Source organism: Bos indicus x Bos taurus, chromosome 3, assembly GCF_003369695.1.
Source record: "Bos indicus x Bos taurus breed Angus x Brahman F1 hybrid chromosome 3, Bos_hybrid_MaternalHap_v2.0, whole genome shotgun sequence".
Lineage (NCBI taxonomy): Eukaryota > Metazoa > Chordata > Mammalia > Artiodactyla > Bovidae > Bos > Bos indicus x Bos taurus.
In genome coordinates this window covers 60,277,260-60,297,370 of record NC_040078.1, presented here as the reverse complement: position 1 = coordinate 60,297,370, position 20,111 = coordinate 60,277,260, and the positions used below count along the sequence as shown (strand labels likewise).

Here is a 20,111-nt window from a genome sequence, read left to right as displayed (position 1 = left end):
GAAAAATCTCTGAATTTTTACATTGTTTTTAACATCAAATAGCTTTCCCAACAATTATGAAAATCTCACTATTCTGAAGAGACCTACCAATTTCAAACTTTGTCCCAGCAACATTTGCTGTAATGGTTCCCTTCTTTTTCTTCTTTCTGACTTTCCTTTTCATCGTACTTTGATAAGGCAATTCTGTATTCAGATCCAGGGGAGTGGGTCCCTGAATAACTTTAAAAGAAATGTAAACCAACCAAATGTCATTGAAATAATAAGAACTCCACACCAAAGAACACAAATGCCCCTGCCCTCCCGCCCACCACGACAAGGTAAAAGTATAAATTCTTATTCTTTAAGGGTCCCCAGTTGATTTTTAATTCTTGGAAAGATTACCAGTGATGATCTATAAAATGTAGATCTATATAGTAGGTCCACATGTTAAATCAAGCTGCTTACCTCTTTCCTGAGGCAGAGATGGCATTCTTGTCTGTGCCAATCAACGAGCAGAGTGTGTTGCTGTACAAGCTCTTAGGAAACCTGGAAGACCCACATTAGTCTAAGTAGGATACGGCTCCAAATCACTGCAAGTTCCTATCATACTATCTTGGTGGGATCCTCAGATTTCAGGATACTGAAATTATGAGATAAGAAGGTACCTGCAGGAATTTTAAAACACAGGTATGTAGAAAACAACTCTTATGATTTTTTTTCTTCAATATATGTCAATACTCTTCTTTTTAAAAGTCAAGTGAAAAAAAAAAAGAAAAAAAAAAGTCAAGTGAAGATGAAAGTTAATGTAGTCAATAAACAAATACAGTTAATTTATTAAACCTTATGCATAAGCAACAGTCCTCTGTTTTTAGAAGAACACAGTCTAAAGGAAACATATTTACATACAGTAAATAACATGATTTACACAAAGAAGAAAAAAAATAATATTATTCACTACCATTTATTGAACACTTTCTATTTCAGGCCACTTATACCACTTAATCTCTCAACAAAACTATAAGGTAGAAGCTTTTATCTCTAACAGGTAAATACGTTGAGCTCAGAAAGGACAAATCTTTACAAAGAAAGTAAGGGACAAAGTGGAGATTAAAATAGTATCTCTCTGATATCAGGACCCCATACAACCTTCAACTCAATGCCTGGAAGCCCAGCTGCAGCTCCCCTTTTAGTATGAAATGGTGAAATAAGTGCCAGGTTAGAGGCCACATGCTGAGAGAATGGAGATGAAAGAAATTCCCTTTTAAGGTGTGTGTCAGGGGAGGGAGTGGCTACATAAAACAGATCACATCTGAGTTATGCCTTTAAATACGAGAACAATTTTGAAAAGTAGAAAATGGGAGGAGTCATCACCAAAATGATCTTATTTGGGCACACAGAGGAACACAATAAAACATTTTGCAATGAATGAACTAATTTGATCTGGCCATGCCTCAATATGGCCTGTATTACATTTCACTTTTATTTTCATTATGTATGTATGAACCTAGGGGTTGCACCCTGACTATACTATACTATATTATCAGCTTTCTAATTTCTCCCATCATACACCAAGAATCTTGAATGTAAAATGTCTCCAAATATAATGAAAATTTATTAAACCTATCATAATAAACAAAGGTATGATATCAACACCTTTATCAAGAGATTATCAGGTTTATGAGAAATTCAGAAGTATTTGAAAATCAGCTACATAAAATGTGACTCTTATAATTCACTCCCAACAGTCATTAAAAACAAGACTAATTATTAAAGAAAATTTAGAAGTTAGTTTGTTTTTAGGAATCATTTTCACTACAATAATTCTCTAGAATAATTCAAAATCAAAACTAGGGAAATATGATCTATTACAGAAACTGTGGGCAGGTACTATGTTAAGAATCTAAACTATTTTACCTCAGTAACAAACTTGGAACTTGGGTCTCATCTCCCCCAGTATTCCAGATACGGAAATTAAGGCTAAACAAGTTAACTAAATCAAGGTAAAACATCTTATAAAAAGAAAACCTAGGTTTTGAACCTAATTCTGTCTGATTATTCTGTTCATTGAGCCCCACTATTTTCAGGCAGCATGCTAATATACTATCTAGATGTACAAGAAGCTTGTGACCCTACTGCAGTCCATACTGCAAGATACGGGAGTATTCTGGGAATTCATGATACTTCAAACAGTGAAATCACAGTAAACATCCCTAACCGGATAATAGATCCCTATTCCAAGCTGGAAATAGACTGGATCATTTTTCAGAATAAAAGAAAGGAGTAGTCTGAAGTTCAGTTGATTTCTTTCTGGAACTTCTGATACCTAGGTAACTATTTGAGTTTACAGGTCCTTATCCAGCACCTTGTTATTGGAGTAAACAAAGATCCTCTTATAGTAACAGAGTGCTTATTACGTTGAAAGTAGGTGACAAAGTCAACAAGAGTTCAAGAACAATATTTGCCTAACTATACTAACAATAAATCAATAATTGTTGTACACCGTAAAAGCAAATTTATTCATTTCTGACTTAAATAATGAGGCTCATAACTTCGATCTATATAGGGCTCAAAACAAGAACTGAGCTTCCCAGGTGGCACTAGTGGTAAAAAAAATCAAAAAACAAAAGACCCCACCTGCCAATGCAGGCAACAAGAGATGTGGGTTCAATCTCTGTGTCGGAAAGATTCCCTGAAGGAGAGCACGGCAAACAACTCCAGTATTCTTGGGCTTCCCTGGTGGCTCAGACGGTAAAGAATCCACCTGCAATGCGGGAGACCAGAGTTCGATCCCTGGATTGGAAAAATCCCCTGGAGGAGGGCATGGCAATCCACTCCAATATTCTTGCCTGGAGAATCCCCATAGACAGAGGAGCCTGGTGGGCTACAGTCCACGGGGTCTCAAAGAGTTGGACAAGACTGAGCGACTAAGCACAGCACACAAAACAAGAACTACTATTCCTTCCCCCAACCACACAAGAATTAAAGGCCTTAAAATTATTCTTTCCATAGATAACGCTTAATTCCATTTATGGTTTGGTGAATAACAAGAAAAGTGCTCTAACGAATTCCAGGACTTCATTCTGTCATTCAATTCTAACCATTTCACTTCACTCTAAACAAGAGATGTGAGATGACAGATTGATCACATCACTCAGACAATCCCATGGCTACCTACTTTCCAAAAGGAGAAGCATGTTTCAGTTACCTCTGAAATAACCCAACAGTTTCTGAAGTTTGGCTACAAAGTAAAATCACCTGGGGCCTTTTGAAAATCCTGGTATCCTGGCCACACCCTAGACCCAGGCGAGGCTTAAGCAGCAGCATTTGTTGTTGTTCAGTCCCAGACCCCAAGGACTGCAGCATGCCAGGCTTCCCTGTCCATCACCAACTCCTGGAGCTTGCTCAAACTCTTGTCCATTGAGTCAGTGATACCATCCAACTATCTCATCCTCTGTCATCCCTTTCTCCTCCTGCCTTAAATCTTTCCCAGCATCAGGGTCTTTTCCAATGAGTCAGTTCTTCATATCAGGTGGCCAAAGTATTGGAGCTTCAGCTTCAGCATCAGACCTTCCAATGAATAATAAGGGTTGATTTCCTTTAGAATTGACTGGTTTGATCTCCTTGCAGTCCAAGGGACTCTCAACAGTATTCTCCAGCACCACAGTTCAAAAGCATCAGTTCTTCAGGGTCCAACTCTCACACCTGTACCTGACTACTGGGAAAACCATAGCTTTGATTAGACGGAGCTTTGTTGGCAAAGTAACGTCTATGCTTTTTAATATGCCATCTAGGTTTGTCATAGCTTTGCTTCCAAGAAACAAATGTCTTTTAATTTCATGGCTGCATTCACCATCTGCACTGATTTTGGAGCCCAAGGAAATAAAGTCTATCACTGTTTCCATTGTTTCCCCATCTATTTGCCATGAAGTGATGGGACCAGATGCCATGATCTTAGTTTTCTGCATATTGAGTTTTAAGCCAGCTTTTTCATGCTCCTCCTTCACCTTCATCAAGAGGTTCTTTAGTTCCTCTTCACTCTCTGCCATAATGGTGCTATCATCTGCATATCTGAGGTTACTGTTATTTCTCCTGGCAGTCTTGATTTCAGCTTGTGCTTCATTCAGCCTGACTTTTCACATGATGTAGTCCGCACGTAAAGTTAAATAAACAGGGTGACAATATATAGCCTTGATGCACTCCTTTCCCAGTTTGGAACCAGTCCATTGTACCATGTCTGGTTCATGCTGTTGCTTCTTTACCTGCATACAGGTTTCGGGCAGGCAGGTGGTCTGGTATTCTTATCTATTTAAGAATTTTCCAGTTTGTTGTGATACACACAGTCAAAGGCCTTAGCATAGTCAGTGAAGCAGAAGTAGATGTTTCTCTGGAATTTTCTTGCCTTTTCTATGATACAATGGATGTTGGCAATTTTTAAAACTCTGTAAGTGAGTCTGGTGTGTAGCTAAGGCTGACAACCTCTGCTGTAAGCACACAACTGCACTAAAGCAAATAGTAGTTAATTAAAACATGAAAGTGAAAGTGTTAGTTGCTCAGTTAGTCACTCAGCTTTGTCTGACTCTGTGACCCCACAGACTATAGCTGACCAGGCTCCTCTGTCCATGGAATTCTCTGTGCAAGAATACTCGAGTGGGTAGCCATTCCCTTCTCCAGTGGATCTTCCTAACCTAGGATCAAACCTGGGTCTCCTGCCTTGCAGGCAGATTCTTTACTGTCTGAGCCAGGAGGGAAGCCCCAGTTACAAGGTAAACATATATAGTTTTAAGAAAAATGTCAAACAAAGACGAAAACATTTATAACTGTATGAAAAGGTCAAATAGGTAAAAGTCGTCTATAAAAATCCTCATATCTAGTTCAAATAAACAAGTTAGGAGAAAAAAGAATTAGGAGATCAGCAGAAATTGATTTCTAACACAATTTTATTTTGCAAGTAAAGAAGCCATTTCCAAGAGAAATCAAGTTACCAAAATTTCAAGGAAATAGTAACTTTAAATATAGAACACCTAGTGCTACCATGCAAAACAAAGCTGCGTTAACACTGGAACACAAAGATGCTGATACACCGTGACAGTACCCTTTCTGCACAATGCTTCCCACATTTCTACCCATCACTTAAAATCCACATTAATTTCTGCTTTTTCCTTAAAGTTTCTTCCGCTCGTGGCTGAAGAAATTCATTTCTCCCTCTTCTGGTCTATCAGAGACCATTCGCATCCCTGTCATAGCATCAATCACAAACCAAGAAACACCTCCATGAAAACGGTGGTTCTCTTCTATCCTGTTCATTCCTCCACTCCCAGGCCCTGAAATAGTGCCTAACATAGTGCTCAATAAGAGCTTGTTCATGAATTTAAAGAAAATAATCAATTAACTAATGACACCTGGGAATAAGATGAGGTGGTTATGGAGCTCCAAGAAGCAATATGTATAACTTTTATATTTTTAAGCGAAAAAAGCAAAGTACATAAAAGTTCACATTTCTGTAAAATGATGGATGTGTGCACAGAGCAGTGGTGGCCTTTTGTATTAATATCTAGGGGCAGAGCCAAGGAAGTCTTCCATGTATACCCTTTAGTACCCAAAGCATGTATCACCTATTCAAAAAGTTAAATACATGTGATAAAAGTTTGTGTCAACATTATCATGTTGAGAATAAAAATATTCAAATTTTATATTTCAGTTAGATGAAAGAATACGGTAGAAAGAGCTCTGAGCAAGAAGTCAGTTAGAATTCTTACCTTTACCCTGCCATTTACCAGACAGATGACTTACTTTCTTAATAAGGAGAAGGAAAGAACTGATTCTTTCCAGCCCTAAAGTCTAAAATGTCAACCAGTTGAGGATGCTCTTTTGTATGACAACATGATGAAGACATGTAGAAAACAGGTGAACTGTGACCATCCCCAGTAATCCCCCCAGTCTATGCCCTGGAGATGCTATACATGGGCTTTTTGTACATATTTGTGAAATTTTAGCTTACCATAAATTACTAAAATAATCTAACAAAAAAGGTCAGTTGGAATCAAAATTAGAGCTGAATTGAAAATACATAAAATAATGTCAAGTAAAAATGTGATAAAAGGGCATTTCCTGGGGTCCAGTGGTTAGGACTAGGGGCTTTCACTACTGGTGCCAGGGTTGAATCCCTGCTCCAGAAACTAAGATCCCACAAGCCACACAGAGTGGCCCAAGGAAAAGGAAGAAAAGTTGTTTTTCTGGTAATGAGAAGAAGGAGAAGAGACTCAAACAAACCAGTACCTACTGTACACTAACCACTTTCACATACCTTTATGTGTAATATTTAGTCCATACAAAGAACTTTTGATTCTAATATTACATTTGGTAAAGTTTATATTCCAAGTAACTTGCTCAAAGTCACATCTTAACAGGTGACAATGAAGTGGTTTGTCTCTAAAGTCCATGTTCTTTCCCACTTTTTGTGCTACTTTCAAAACTCAAAATATGTCTTTAAACATATTAAGGACGTCTCAAAGAAGCTTAACTCTGTTTGACTGGAACTATTTTAAAAGCTAGGGAATGAGAGCCAGAGAATCAAACTGCGATTTAAAATGTGTTTGAGATCACAAAGTCCTAGCAGATTTAGTCTCTCTTTTTGGATACCCTAGGCAGCTGGTGGTACCCAGATCACCTTCCTGTTTCCCTTCATGAATGTATTGCAATTCAACCAATATTGTTATGGATCAGGTACTGTTCTCAGTAAATAAAATGGATTTAACAGTTTTCTTTCTTTGTGGTGTTTGCATTATACTTGGGGAGAGACAAATAACAACAGCAAACATTAAATAAGTAAACTTGAGAAAATGCTAAGCTCTATGGAGAAAAAAAAAACAGAGCTGGTAGTTAGGATTTCAAGAGTGTGGTAGAGGCAGGGCAGCAGGGAGGATGAAGTTTTGTAATTTTAAATATTGTATCCAGACAGGCCTTACTGGGGATGATTTACCAAGGAGGGCAATGACTTGTTATCACAAATGGAGTTGATAAAAATATCATGCATAAGTGCAGATACGGGCACGTAAGCATGGACGGATGTGAACATATATAATAAGGAGGAAATGAAGAAACTGACGACTTTCTGGATACTGAACAATCTTTAAGCCCTTCAAAGTGACTCCTCTTCCTAAACCTTAGTTTTCCTATGTCTTTATTCTCTACATTAATTTTTATATTACTATTTTCACACTGACCAGGGGTGGAACAAATATGTGTCACAATGCTTGTAACTGGTTTTACATACTTTTGAGAGTGAGATCTCAATCACTCCCTCCACCGTGTGTCCCCAGCTTGTACTGACATTAGATTGTGACACACTCCTCAGGACCCTCTCTGGTTCTTGGCTCCTAGTATCACAGTTTTGTGAATCTAGCTCAGTCCTAACCCTACTTCCATAATTTGAGTTCTCAAAACTCATTTAAAAAAAATCTGTATTATCCAGTTCAGGCTATGTAATGCTGAAATAATCTCAGGCGTTTAAAACAACTAGGTCTATTCCTTGATGCTACATATAAACCAAAGACTGGCAGGGTGCTCCACATATCATATCACACAGAAGCCTGAGCTGTCAGAACAGCCATCGTCCTAACAATAACAATGTGCCAGAGGGAAAGAGAGTTTTGGAGGATCTTATCCAGGCAACCAATGACAGAATTTCTGCTCACAATTCAACAGCCTGAAGCAGTCACATGACCACAGTGAACAAGAATTAGGAAGTGCTATCATATCAAATGACTAGCAGGGGGAAAAAAGCTAGTAAATAACACTAAGAACCACCACAGACTCAAACTTTGATTACTCTCTATTTGAACCTAGTACTATTTTATAGTTCTCCATAGCTCCACTTCATAGTATTCTCCCCTGCCTAGAAAAATAAATAGCTGAAGATTCTGTATTGAGTCCAGTCTCCTTAGATGTATTACATTCTAAATTAGACTGTTAAAAATTTAGGTCCAACTCTGATTCGTGAGCAATGTGATAGGAGTCACTGGAGGATTTAAAGAGGAATATATTGTGTTGTGTGCTCAGTCATGTGCAACTCTTTGAGACCCTATGGATGATAGCCTGCCAGGTTCCTCTGTCCATGTGTCTTTTCAGGCAAGAATACTGGAGTGGGCTGCCATTTCCTCCTGCAGGGGATCTTCCCAATTCAGGGATGGAAACTGTGTCTTCTGTATCTCCTACATTTCCAGGAGATTCTTTACTGCTGAGCCATCAGGAAAGCCCCCAAAGAGGAGTAACATAATCCAAATTTCTTTTTGGTAGGTTATACCAGCAGTTATTGTGGAGAATGGATGGAAAAGGGGCAAGAGTGAACAGGCAGTTTCAAGAGTTACAAAACTCCGGGAGACAGATGCTAAGAGCTTGATCATGGACGAAGCAACAGACACAGGAAGAAAGAATAGGGTTACTACAGAAGAACAGCAGAACCTGGTGGTCAAGGAGGAAGTTATCTAGGATGACACAGTTCTCTGCCTTATGAGAACTGAGCAGAAGACGGCACCATTCATCTAGAGAAGGCAGAAAGAAGAGCCACTTTGAGGGATAAGATGATTACAATTTTACATTTGTAGAAAAGGATGGATGGAAAAAAATGGAAAATAAGACAAAAGAATTTGTGATGACTAAAGATAAGGAAAACATCCACTTTTATAAATAAAATGCTTTTAGTTAAACACAAAAAGGTCCCTTCTGAAGCATAACTGCTCCTATTTCTGTGCTCTCTGCCAGAAAACAATAATAGATTTTCAAAATGCCCAGCTGTCTGACGAGTGAACAAATGACATCACCCAAACAACTGTCATAACAATAATGCATTGCCACCACTCATTGTGTGTACAAATTAAAAGGATTTTTAGAGAAGCTACATACTCCCTGAACATAGAAGCTTTTGTCTCCCTTTCTCAGACTGGGTATATTTTCAAAAGCTAGTTCTGTAGTGTGTTCTAGACCTTAAAAAAACCATTTAATCAACCATTTGTAAAGACCCAAATGAGAGTCTTAACATAATGCGACATTATATAAGAATAAACAGAAAAGTATTTATTCATTCTAGCAACAATTAATATTGACCTTGAGCAACAGGGGTAACTCCCACTAATGTACTGCATATTTATATTTCAAATTGCCTTAGCCTGCTTAGTATCTGCTCAGTGTTTATAATTAAATTACAGCACCCATACAAAATTCCACTAAGCTCTGTGGAATCCCTTGTGTTTGGAATTTAGTGTAGTATGACATGAAGAAATTGGGATTGATAAATAGGTAATGATAACATAGCACACCTTGCAAGTATTGTTTTCCTTATTAATAGCTGTATTTCCAGTACTTATGATAATGAGAAAGACAAAAAGCTCACTCAAAAATGTTGAACTAAATAAAGTTCAAAGCCAGTATCAGCTATAAGTCAGATATTAAAGTGACAGATGACAGGCTGATTACATAATATAGCCATCAAATGCTAAAGGACAGTTAAAAACTGCTTTGGGTACATTTCTCCTAGAATATAATGTTGCAGTTCTATACAATTCTCCAGTAACCTAAAAGAAAGTCTCACTTGCTCCCTAGGAATAACACATTATGTTATCAATTAACTTGTAAATATGTCATTCACTTTTGTAAATCCATTTGCCCCTTTCATTTCCCCACCCTGCAAAGAGCTGTACCATATCTAACATAGTTGAATCTCGCATCCTCAAAATACTCAACCCATGCTGGGCTTCCCTGGCAGCTCAGCTTGTAAAGAATCTGTCTGAATGCAGACCCCAGTTGGATTCCTGGGTCGGGAAGATCCACTGGAGAAGGGATAGGCTACCCACTCCAGTATTCTTGGGCTTCCCTGGTGGCTCATCTGGTAAAGAATCTGCCTGCAATGTGGGAGACCTGGGTTGGGAAGATCCCCTGGAGAAGGGAAAGGCTACCCACTCTAGTATTCTGGCCTGGAGAATTCCATGGATTGTATAATCCATGGGGTCACAAAGAGTGGGACACAGATGAACGACTTTCACTTTCACTTTCATGCTGACTCCACAAACACTTCTATCTTGTTCTAAGCTATAAACTTGTAACTAGAGGTTCTTTGGACCCATCTTTCCATTTCAGTAACCTATACCACACAATGAAAGAAAGGGACTGGGGGAAGTGGAGAATTTTTAAAATATCCGGTTCTCTCTTCCCTGCCAGAAAATGCACAATAGATACCAAAATGCACAGCTGGTGAACAAATGACATCACCCAAAAGTTATCTGATGCCAGCATTCTAGTTCAAAACTTAACTGTTTAGCTTCTGCTGAAAACCTGGCATGTCTCTTATGTTTCTTTTCTTGGGCAAAGGCATCATTACTGTCAAGTAAATCAAAATCATCTTTATCTCTTTCTTGGACTTCCGTGTTTGATACTCATTCAATGCACACCCTATAGCCAATTTTAGGGTATATATTAGTTTTTTTTTTTTTTTTTTGGCTCTTTTCAGTTTATTGCATGAAGGAGTTACACTAGTCCAAGTTAAAAGCAGACCCCAAATAGTTACATTATACAAGCTGTGAGGTTTTTAAACTTGTGACAAGGGACAGAAGGGAAATTCTACTCATTGCAAGGAAATCCTCACTTAAGCTTCAGTGAGCCAAAAGCACTTAAAACCCATGAACCTTCAGCTGGTCGTCCTTAGCCAGTCCAATCTCTACCAGGAACTGGCATATGTTCTTGCGCTGGTCACCCTGTAGCTGAATTACTTCTCCATATTCTGGATGCTCAATTACAGTACCATTGCAGGCAAATTTCTTCTTAAACGCCTTCACTAGTTTCTTTTTATCGTAATCATCAGCGATCCCTTGGACAGTAGTAAGGGTCTTCCTGCCGTTTCTCTGTTGAATTCTTATATGGATATAATCCTCAGTGCCAGCAGGAAGCAGATCATCACCCTTACTTGCATCAGCAAAGGGGTCGAAAGAGTGGAGGTTCTGGATAGCGGACATACGATACGATTCCTTTTCCTCGGTGGAAATGGCCTGCGGAAGGCGGCGGCGGGAGAAGGCGGGCAGGGGGGACGGAGCGTCGGGAAGCGAGGGGGCTCAAGGGGGAGGCTGCTGAGTCCTCGGCGGCGGCTCAGTGACTGGGGCCTATATTAGTTCTTTATTCATCTTACTATATACTTCTAAAATGTGTTTTAAGTCTTAAGTGTATAAAATGCATTGGGTTGTTAAGCCTCTGATGTCATCCATATCAGTTAGTAAGTTAACACATGAAGAAAGACTATTAGCTACCTAATAGCCTTTCACTAGTTCTTCCTTGGAGAAGGCGATGGCACCCCACTCCAGTACTCTTGCCTGGAAAATACCATGGACGGAGGAGCCTGGTAGGCTGCAGTCCATGGGGCTGCAAAGAGTCGGACACGACTGAGTGACTTCACTTTGACTTTTCACTTTCATGCATTGGAGAAAGAAATGGCAACCCACTCCAGTGTTCTTGCCTGGAGAATCCCAGGGACGGGGGAGCCTGGTGGGCTGCCGTCTATGGGGTCGCATAGAGTCGGACACAACTGAAACGACTTAGCAGCAGCAGCAGTTCTTCCTTACTAAGTCACCTGAGTAATTATTAGATGTGGCATTGTGCCGATCTAAATAGCTACATTTCCCAGACTTTGTTACAGGTATACATGGCCATGTGACCAAGTTCTGGCCAGTGAGTGTAGGTGAAAGTTGTTGAGCGAAACTTTCCAGTAAAGGGAGGTAGACAAGTGATGGACACTCATTTATTTTCTTTCTTCCTTCCATCCTGAAATGCAAATGTGATTACATAAAGTGCCAAAAATCAAGAGAAATAAGAGGAGACTTCATTATACGTTTCCTCTATGAGGTAACTGTCTCCAAGGCAGCAGCTTTAAAAATGTCTTTTAATTTACATATTCTTCAATGTCAAACACAGAGCCTGGAACATAGGAGCTAAACTGCTGAGCTTCCATATCAGAGAGATAAAATTGTATGGGAGATTTTGAACTTAACAAAGAGTACTCACAGATATAGAGAACAAATAATGGTTACCAGTGATGAGGGAGGGGAGGGTCAACATAGGGGTGAGGGAGTGGGAGATACAAACTATCGGGTGTAAGATAGGCTGCAAGGATGTGCTGCACAACTGGGAAGATAGCCAATATTTTGTAACAGCTGCAAATGGAGTGTAACCTTTAAAACTGTATATTCTTTTAAATTTCTACTGTATTAATTTCTAGAATCAGGTAAATTTGTCACAGTGTTCAAGCCCCTCTAAATTAAATTAAATCCCAGTAAAATTAAGCCATAGTCTTAGAGTCATGCAGTCCAAGTGTAGAAAATCCATATGAAAGAAAAGAAAATGCGCAAACCTAGTTCATATAATGCTCTGTATCCCCCAGCAGCTAAACTAAGCTGGGTGTGTCACTATAAGATCTTAAGGATAGAAGGAATAATAAGACTATTTTATTTCTAGATCATTACACAAGGTGTAAAGAGAATTTACAAGAACAGCTTTTGGAAAGAAGTAAAATACTAATAGCTTAACTAATTAAACTTAACTATATTTTAATAAGTTTGGCTCATTTTAAAATAAGACTCTTTCCCCAGAATCATTCCAGACCTTTAAAAACACTATCTGGCACCACAATCTTTGCTGTGAAACCAGTCCTTTTATAGAATTGCAAAGAAACAAAACTATTTTTGTCCTTCATTCTAAAAACAATAACAATGCAGAATAGAATTAGTGCCCAAAGTTAACCAGTGCTCAATAATATAATACCCACAGACACTAAACTTTCCAATATTATAAATTTCTTTTTTAATAATTCTTTCTTCTCTTGACCTCTACTTTCCCTTCTCACCCAGAATAAATAAATACTATTGAGATGTATCACTACTCTGTTTAAAAGTTTAGTTACCCTCCATTATTTCATTACATTTCTAATTAGAAATGTAGGCAATAAACATCTTTTAACACTCACTGTTTCGAAGGTGTTAATCGCTCATTCATGTCTGACTCTTTGTAATCCCATGGACTGCAGTCCTCCAGGCTCCCCTATCTATGGAATTCTCCAGGCAAGAATACTGGAGTGGGTAGCCATTTTCTTCTCCAGAGGATCTTCCCGACCCAGGGATCGAACCTAGGTCTCCTGAATTGAAGGCAGATTCTTAACTGTCTAAGCCACTTTTACTAGATGCCATATTGAGAAAAAATAAATGTGTCCTGCCTTCGACAAACACATTTATCCTTCAGAAAAGTAGGTTAGCATATCCAAAACTACCTAAAAGATAAGAACTCATCTAAAACAAACTGAAATTCTGATTATTTCAACAGAAATATACTTAATGAAAGTCGACCCTAAGAATCGGTAAAATTAAACATATAACCATAAGTTCACAACATGCACCTCGGTGTTATAAATTTACTATTATACAAAATTAATGAAGTTGATTTTCTGTGGTGCCTCACAGGATTTAGCTTTATTATTTTTAATGTTACCTCGTATTCAAACTAACCCATATGCAGGAGATCAAGATAGCAGTGTATGGGGGGGTGTGGAGCTCACCTTTCCCTCCACAAACACAACTACGAGTGCAATAATTCTCATGGGAAACTAACTAGAACCTACAGAAGGGCTCCTATATAACCAAGGCTGCGAAACAGATTTACACAGCATTGTGTAGCATGGGAAGAAACACTTCAGGTCGGACCTCTGCCCCTGAGAGAATTAAGAAGGAAAGGGACATCACACAGATGGAGCTTGTCCTGGGGAATGAGTGGGTCAAGCCCAGACTGGATATCCCAGTCCTGGGGTCCAAAGCACAGAGACAAGCCACCTTGACTGCATAGGGAACTGCAGGGACAGATAAAACAGGAAGCCCAGACTCCACTGATGAGAAGTGCACCAGTGCTGGTGTGTCCCAGGGCCAAAGAGGGCAAAAGAGGTCTGCCCTGGCAACTACTGCCTCTCCGCTGGCCAGTCTGAGCCAAGTGAACACTCCAGCCTCCCTCATCCATGCCACAGCTTGACACTGAATCTACAGCAGCCAGGACCTGGGAAAAGACTTGATCTAGGGATGCAGAGATGATCCAGGGGCCTAGGAAGTGGCCCAGGTGGGGCAGCTGCAGGGGCTACTGTTGGTGCTTACACAAACAGCATGCCCCAGAAGCAGCCCAAACTCCTGGCACCATGGCCACCTGAATTTCTGAGACCTCCTTGCACCACCCAGTCCTAGTTGGGTAAATGTTCTGGCCCATCCACTCTATGCCACAGACTAGCAATGGACCTGGAGAAGCCACCACAGGGGAAAAGAGGACTGGAAGCTGCATCTAAGCAGAACCACAGATACTTACATAAGCAGCGGATCAGAGCTCTGTGGACTTACCTGGTGGCTCAGATGGTAAAGAATCTGCTTGCAATGCGGGAGACCCAAGTTCGATCTCTGGGTCAGGAAGATCCCCTGGAGGAGGGAATGGCTACCGTTCCAGTCTTCTTGCCTGGAGAATTCCATGGAGAGAGCAGCCTGGCAGGCTACAGTCCATGGGGTCACAAAGAATCGGACACAACTGAGCGACTGAGTGCGCACACGCTCTCACACATACAAAGGAACAGAAAGATATCCACTCTTGGATTGGAAGAGTTAATATTGGTAACATGGCCATACTACCGAAAGCAATCTATAGATTTAACACAACCCCTATCAAAATACTCATGATATTTTCTAAAGAACGAGAATAAATAAATCTAAAATTCATATAGCAGCACAAAAGACCCAGGATTGCCAAAACAATTTTGGAAGAAAAAAAGAAGAAGAAGAAGAAGCTGGAAGTATATCCCTCCTAGACTTCAAACAACACTACACAGCTACAGTAATAAAAACAGCATGCTATTGGCACAAAAACAGACACAAAGATCAATGAAATAGAATAGAGAGCCCGGAAATAAACCCATGTACCTATGGTCAACTGATCTACAATAAAGGAGACAAGAACATACAATGGAAAAAAGACAGTCACTTCAACAAGTGGTGATGAGAAAACTGTACAATCATATGCAAAATAATGAAATGAGAACATTCTTTCACACGATATACAGAAATAAACTCAACATGGTTTAAAGACTTACATATAAGACGAGAAATCATCAAACTCCTAGAAGTGAACAGAGATGGAACACTTTTTTAAATAAACTGTAGCAGTATTTTCTTGGATAAGTATAAGGTAAAAGAAATAAATGCAAAAATATACAAATGGAATCTAAGTTTAAAAGCTTTTTGCATAGAAAAGGAAACTATCAACCAAATTAAATGACAGACTATGGAATAAGAGAAAATATTTGCAAATGATGTGACTGACAGTGGGTTAATATTCAAAATATACAACCAACTCTTACAACTCAATATCAAAAATACAACAACCCTATCCAAAAATGGACAGAAGACTTAAAGAGTCACCTTTCCAAAGAAAACATTCAGATGTCTAACAGACATACAAAAAGTTGTTCAACACGGCTAATTGTTAGAAAAATACAAATCAAGACAATGAGGTATCACCTCACACCTGTCAGAATGGCTACCATCAAAAAGTCTACGAATAATAAATGCTGGACAGGGTATGGAGAAAAGGGAACCATCATACACTGTTGATGGGAGTTCAGTTCAGTTCGGTTCAGTTCAGTTGCTCAGTCACATCCGACTCTTTGTGACACCATGAACTGCAGCACACGAGGCTTCCCTGTAATCACCAACTCCCAGAGCCTACCCAAACTCATGTCCATTGAGTTGGTGATGCCATCCAACCATCTCATCCTCTGTTGTCCCCTTTTTCTCCTGGCCTCAATCTTTCCCAGCATCAGGGTCTTCTAAAATGAGTCAGGTCTTTGCATCAGGTGGCCAAAGTATTAGAGTTTCAGCTTCAACATCAGTCTTTCCAGTGACCATCCCGGTCAGATCTTCTTTAGGATGGACTGGTTGGATCTCCTTGCTGTCCAAGGGACTCTCAAGAGTCTTCTCCAACACCACAGTTCAAAAGCATCAATTCTTCTGCGCTCAGCTTTCTTCACAGTCCAACTCTCACATCCATACATGACCACTGGAAAAACCATAGCCTTGACTAGATGGACCTTTGTTGGCAAAGTAATGTCTATGCTTTCTAATATGCTGTCTATGTTGGTCATAAATTCCCTTCCAAGGAGTAAGTGTCTTTTAATTTCATGGCTGCAATCACCATCTGCAGTGATTTTGGAGCCCCAAAAAATAGTCAGCCACTGTTTCCACTGTTTCCCCATCTATTTGCCATGAAGTGATGGGACCAGATGCCATGATCTTAGTTTTCTGAATGTTCACTCTCCACTTTCACTTTCATCAAGAGGCTCTTTAGTTCTTCTTCACTTTCTGCCATAAGGATGGTGTCATCTGCATATCTGAGGTTATTAATATTTCTCCTGGCAATCCTGATTCCAGCTTGTGCTTCTTCCAGCCCAGCGTTTCTCATGACGTACTCTCCATATAAGTTAAATAAACAGGGTGACAGTATACAGCCTTGATGTATGCCTTTTCCTATTTGGAATCACTCTGTTGTTCCATATCCAGTTCTAACTGCTGCTTCCTGACCTGCATATAGGTTTCTCAAGAGGCAGGTCAGGTGGTCTGGTATTCCCATCTCTTTCAGAATTTTCCACAGTTTATTGTGATCCACACAGTCAAAGGCTTTGGCATAGTCAATAAAGCAGAAATAGATGTTTTTCTGGAACTCTCTTGCTTTTTCAGTGATCCATTGGATGTTGGCAATTTGGTTTCTGGTTCCTCTGCCTTTTCTAAAACCAGCTTGAATATCTGGAAGTTCACGGTTCAAGTATTGCTGAAGCCTGGCTTGGAGAATTTTGAGCATTATTTTACTAGTCTGTGAGATGAGTATTAGTAGTTTGAGCATGCTTTGGCATTGCCATTCATTGGGATTGGAATGAAAAATGAACTTTTAAAGTCCTGTGGGCACTGCTGAGTTTTCCAAATTTGTTGACATATTGAATGCAGCACTTTCACAGCATCATCTTTCAGGATTTGTAATTGCTCAACTGGAAATCCATCACCTCCACTAGCTTTGTTCATAGGGATGCTTCCTAAGGCCCACTTGACTTCACATTCCAGGATGTCTGGCTTTAGGTGAGTGATCACACCATTGTGATTAACTGGGTCGTGAAGATCTTTTTTGTACAGTTCTTCTGTGTATTGTTGCCACCTCTTCTTAATATCTTCTGCTTCTGTTAGGTCCATACCATTTCTGTTCTTTATTGAACCCATCTTTGCATGAAATGTTCCCTTGGTATCTCTAATTTTCTTGAAGAGATCTTTAATCTTTCCCATTCTACTGTTTTCCTCTATTTCTTTGCACTGATCACTGAGGAAGGCTTTCTTACCTCTCCTCGCTATTCTTTGAAACTCTGCATTCAAATGAGTATATCTTTCCTTTTCTCCTTTGTTTTTCGCTTCTCTTCTTTTCACAGCTATTTGTAAGGCCTCCCCAGACAGCCATTTTGTTGTTTTGCATTTCTATTTCTTGAGAATGGTCTTAATCCTTGTCTCTTGTACAATGTCACCAACTTCTGTCCATAGTTCATCAGACACTCTATCTATCAGATCTAGGCCCTTAAATCTATTTCTCACTTCCACTGTACAATCATAAGAGATTTGATTTAGGTCATACCTGAATGGTCTAGTGGTTTTTCCTACTTTCTTCAATTTAAGTCTGAATTTGGCAATAAGGAGTTCACGATCTGAGCCACAGTCAGCTCCAGGTCTTGTCTTTGCTAACTCTATAGAGCTTCTCCATCTTTGGCTGCAAAGAATATAATCAGTCTGATTTCGGTGTTGACCATCTTGGTGATGTCCATGTGTAGAGTCTTCTCTTGTGTTGTTGGAAGAGGGTGTTTGCTATGACCAGTGTGTTCTCTTGGCAAAACTCTATCAGCCTTTGTCCTGCTTCATTGTGTACTCCAAGGCCAAATCTGCCTGTTACTCCAGGTGTTTCTTGACTTCCTACTTTTGCATTCCAGTCCCTTATAATGAGAAGGACATCTTTTTGGGGTGTTAGTTCTAAAAGGTCTTGTAGGTCTTCATAGAACCATTCAACTTCAACTTCTTCAGCATTACTGGTCGGAGTATAGACTTGGATTACTGTGATACTGAATGGTTTGCCTTGGAAATGAACAGAGATCATTCAGTCATTTTGAAGACTGCATCCAAGTTCTGCATTTCGGACTCTTTTCTTGACTATGATGGCTACTCCATTTCTTCTAAGGGATTCTTGCCCACAGTAGTATATATAATGGTCATCTGAGTTAAATCCACCCATTCCAGTCCATTTTAATTCACTGATTCCTAGAATGTCAATGTTCACTCTTGCCATCTCCTGTTTGACCACTTCCAATTTGCCTTGATTCATGGACCTGACATTCCAGGTTCCTATGCAATATTGCTCTTTACAGCATTGGACCTTGCTTCTATCACCAGTCACATCCACAACGGGTGTTGTTTTTGCTTTGGATCCATCCCTTCATTCTTTCTGAGGTTATTTCTCCACTGATCTCCAGTAGCATATTGGACACCTACCGACCTGGGGAGATCACCTTTCAGTGTCCTATCTTTTTGCCTTTTCATACTGTTCATGGGGTTCTCAAGGCCATAATACTGAAGTGGTTTGCCATTCCCTTCTCCAGTGAACCACATTCTGTCAGACCTTTCCACCATGATTCGTCCGTCTCAAGTGGCCCCAAGTATAAGCTGGTATAGCCACTATGGCAAGCAGTATGAAAGTGAAAGTGAGTCATTCAGTCGTGTCTGACTCTTTGTGACCCCATGGACTGTAGCCCACAAGGCTCCTCTGTCCATGGAATTCTCCAGGCAAGAATACTGAAGTGGGTTGCCATTTCCTTCTCCAGGGCATCTTCCCAACCCAGGGATCAAACCCAGGTCTCCCACATTACAGACAGACTCTTTACTGGCTGTGCCACCAGGGAAATCACAAAGAGCAGTATGGAGATTCCTCAAAACACTAAAACTAACCATATGATCCACTAATCCTTTCCTGGGAATATATCTGGAAAAGATGAAAACTCTTAATTCAAAAAGATACATGTACCCCAACTTTCATAAGCAGCACTATTTACAATAGCCAAGACATGAAAGAAACCCAAGTACCCATCAGTAGATGACTGGATTAAAAGATGTGGTAAGTAAAGTGAAAGTTGCTCAGTTGTGTCCGAATCTTTGTGACCCCATGAACTATACAGTCCTTGGGATTCTCTAGGCCAGAATACTGAACTGGGTAGCCTTTCCCTTCTCCAGAGGATCTTCCCAACCCAGGGATCAAATCCAAGTCTCCCACATTGCAGGTGGATTTTTACCAGGTGAGCTACAAGGGAAGCCCAAGAATACTGGATTGGGTAGCCTATCCCTTATCTAGCAGATCATCCCAACCCAGAAATCGAACCAGGGTCTCCCGCATTGCAGGTGTATTCTTTACCAATTGAGCTATCAGGGAAGCTCAAAGATGTGGGGTGTGTGTATATATATATATATACACACACACACATACATATACATAATATGGAGTATAAAATTGACTATAACTCAGCCATGAAAAGAATAAAATACTGACATTTGCAGCAATGTGGATACACCTAGAGAATCATTATGCTTAGCGAAGTGAGTAAGAGAAAGACAAACATTGTATGATGTTACACATGGAATCTAAAAAACAACACAAATAATGTATATGCAAAATAGAAACAGGCTCATAGATATAGAAAACCAACTTGTTATCAAGGGGAAAGGGAAGGGGAGAAGGACAAACTAATTGTATCAGATTGAGAGAAACAAACTCCTATATATAAAATAGATAAGCAATAAGGATATACTATATAGCACAGGGGATTATACTTATCATCTTGTAATAATCTATAATGGATTACAATCTGTGAAAAAGTAATTAACATAATATTATAAATGAACTATACTTCAATAAAGGCTTCCCTGGTGGCTCAGAGGGTAAAGCAGCTGCCTGCAATGCAGGAGACCTGGGTTTGATCCCTGGGTCGGGAAGATCCTCTGGAGAAG

General features: G+C 39.7%; 2 protein-coding genes across 8 annotated transcripts in view; both read right to left on the bottom strand.

The window, feature by feature from the left end:
- The window catches only part of TTLL7 (tubulin tyrosine ligase like 7), a 151,550-nt gene that overhangs the window by 95,271 nt on the left and 36,168 nt on the right, over positions 1-20,111 (bottom strand). For 6 of the 7 annotated variants that reach the window (XM_027536732.1, XM_027536734.1, XM_027536733.1 and 3 more), the window contains exons 2-3: positions 445-644; positions 88-219 (exon numbers count right to left, since the gene is read on the bottom strand). In XM_027536732.1, coding sequence (XP_027392533.1) covers positions 88-219; positions 445-469 — 157 coding nt within the window. In that variant the 5' untranslated portion in view covers positions 470-644. Of the gene's footprint in view, positions 1-87; positions 220-444; positions 645-2,613; positions 2,637-20,111 lie in introns of those variants that run through there. The other variant, XM_027536729.1, reaches the window with a different exon arrangement.
- On the bottom strand, positions 10,451-11,329 carry LOC113889701 (eukaryotic translation initiation factor 1). Its single transcript, XM_027536735.1, has one exon. It carries the CDS (start codon positions 10,980-10,982, stop codon positions 10,641-10,643), a length of 342 nt encoding a protein of 113 aa, XP_027392536.1. The 5' UTR covers positions 10,983-11,329; the 3' UTR covers positions 10,451-10,640.

Coding starts and splice junctions, on each gene's coding strand:
- LOC113889701 (XM_027536735.1), bottom strand. CDS start 10,982: ATGTCCGCTATCCAGAACCTCCACTCTTTCGACCCCTTTGCTGATGCA.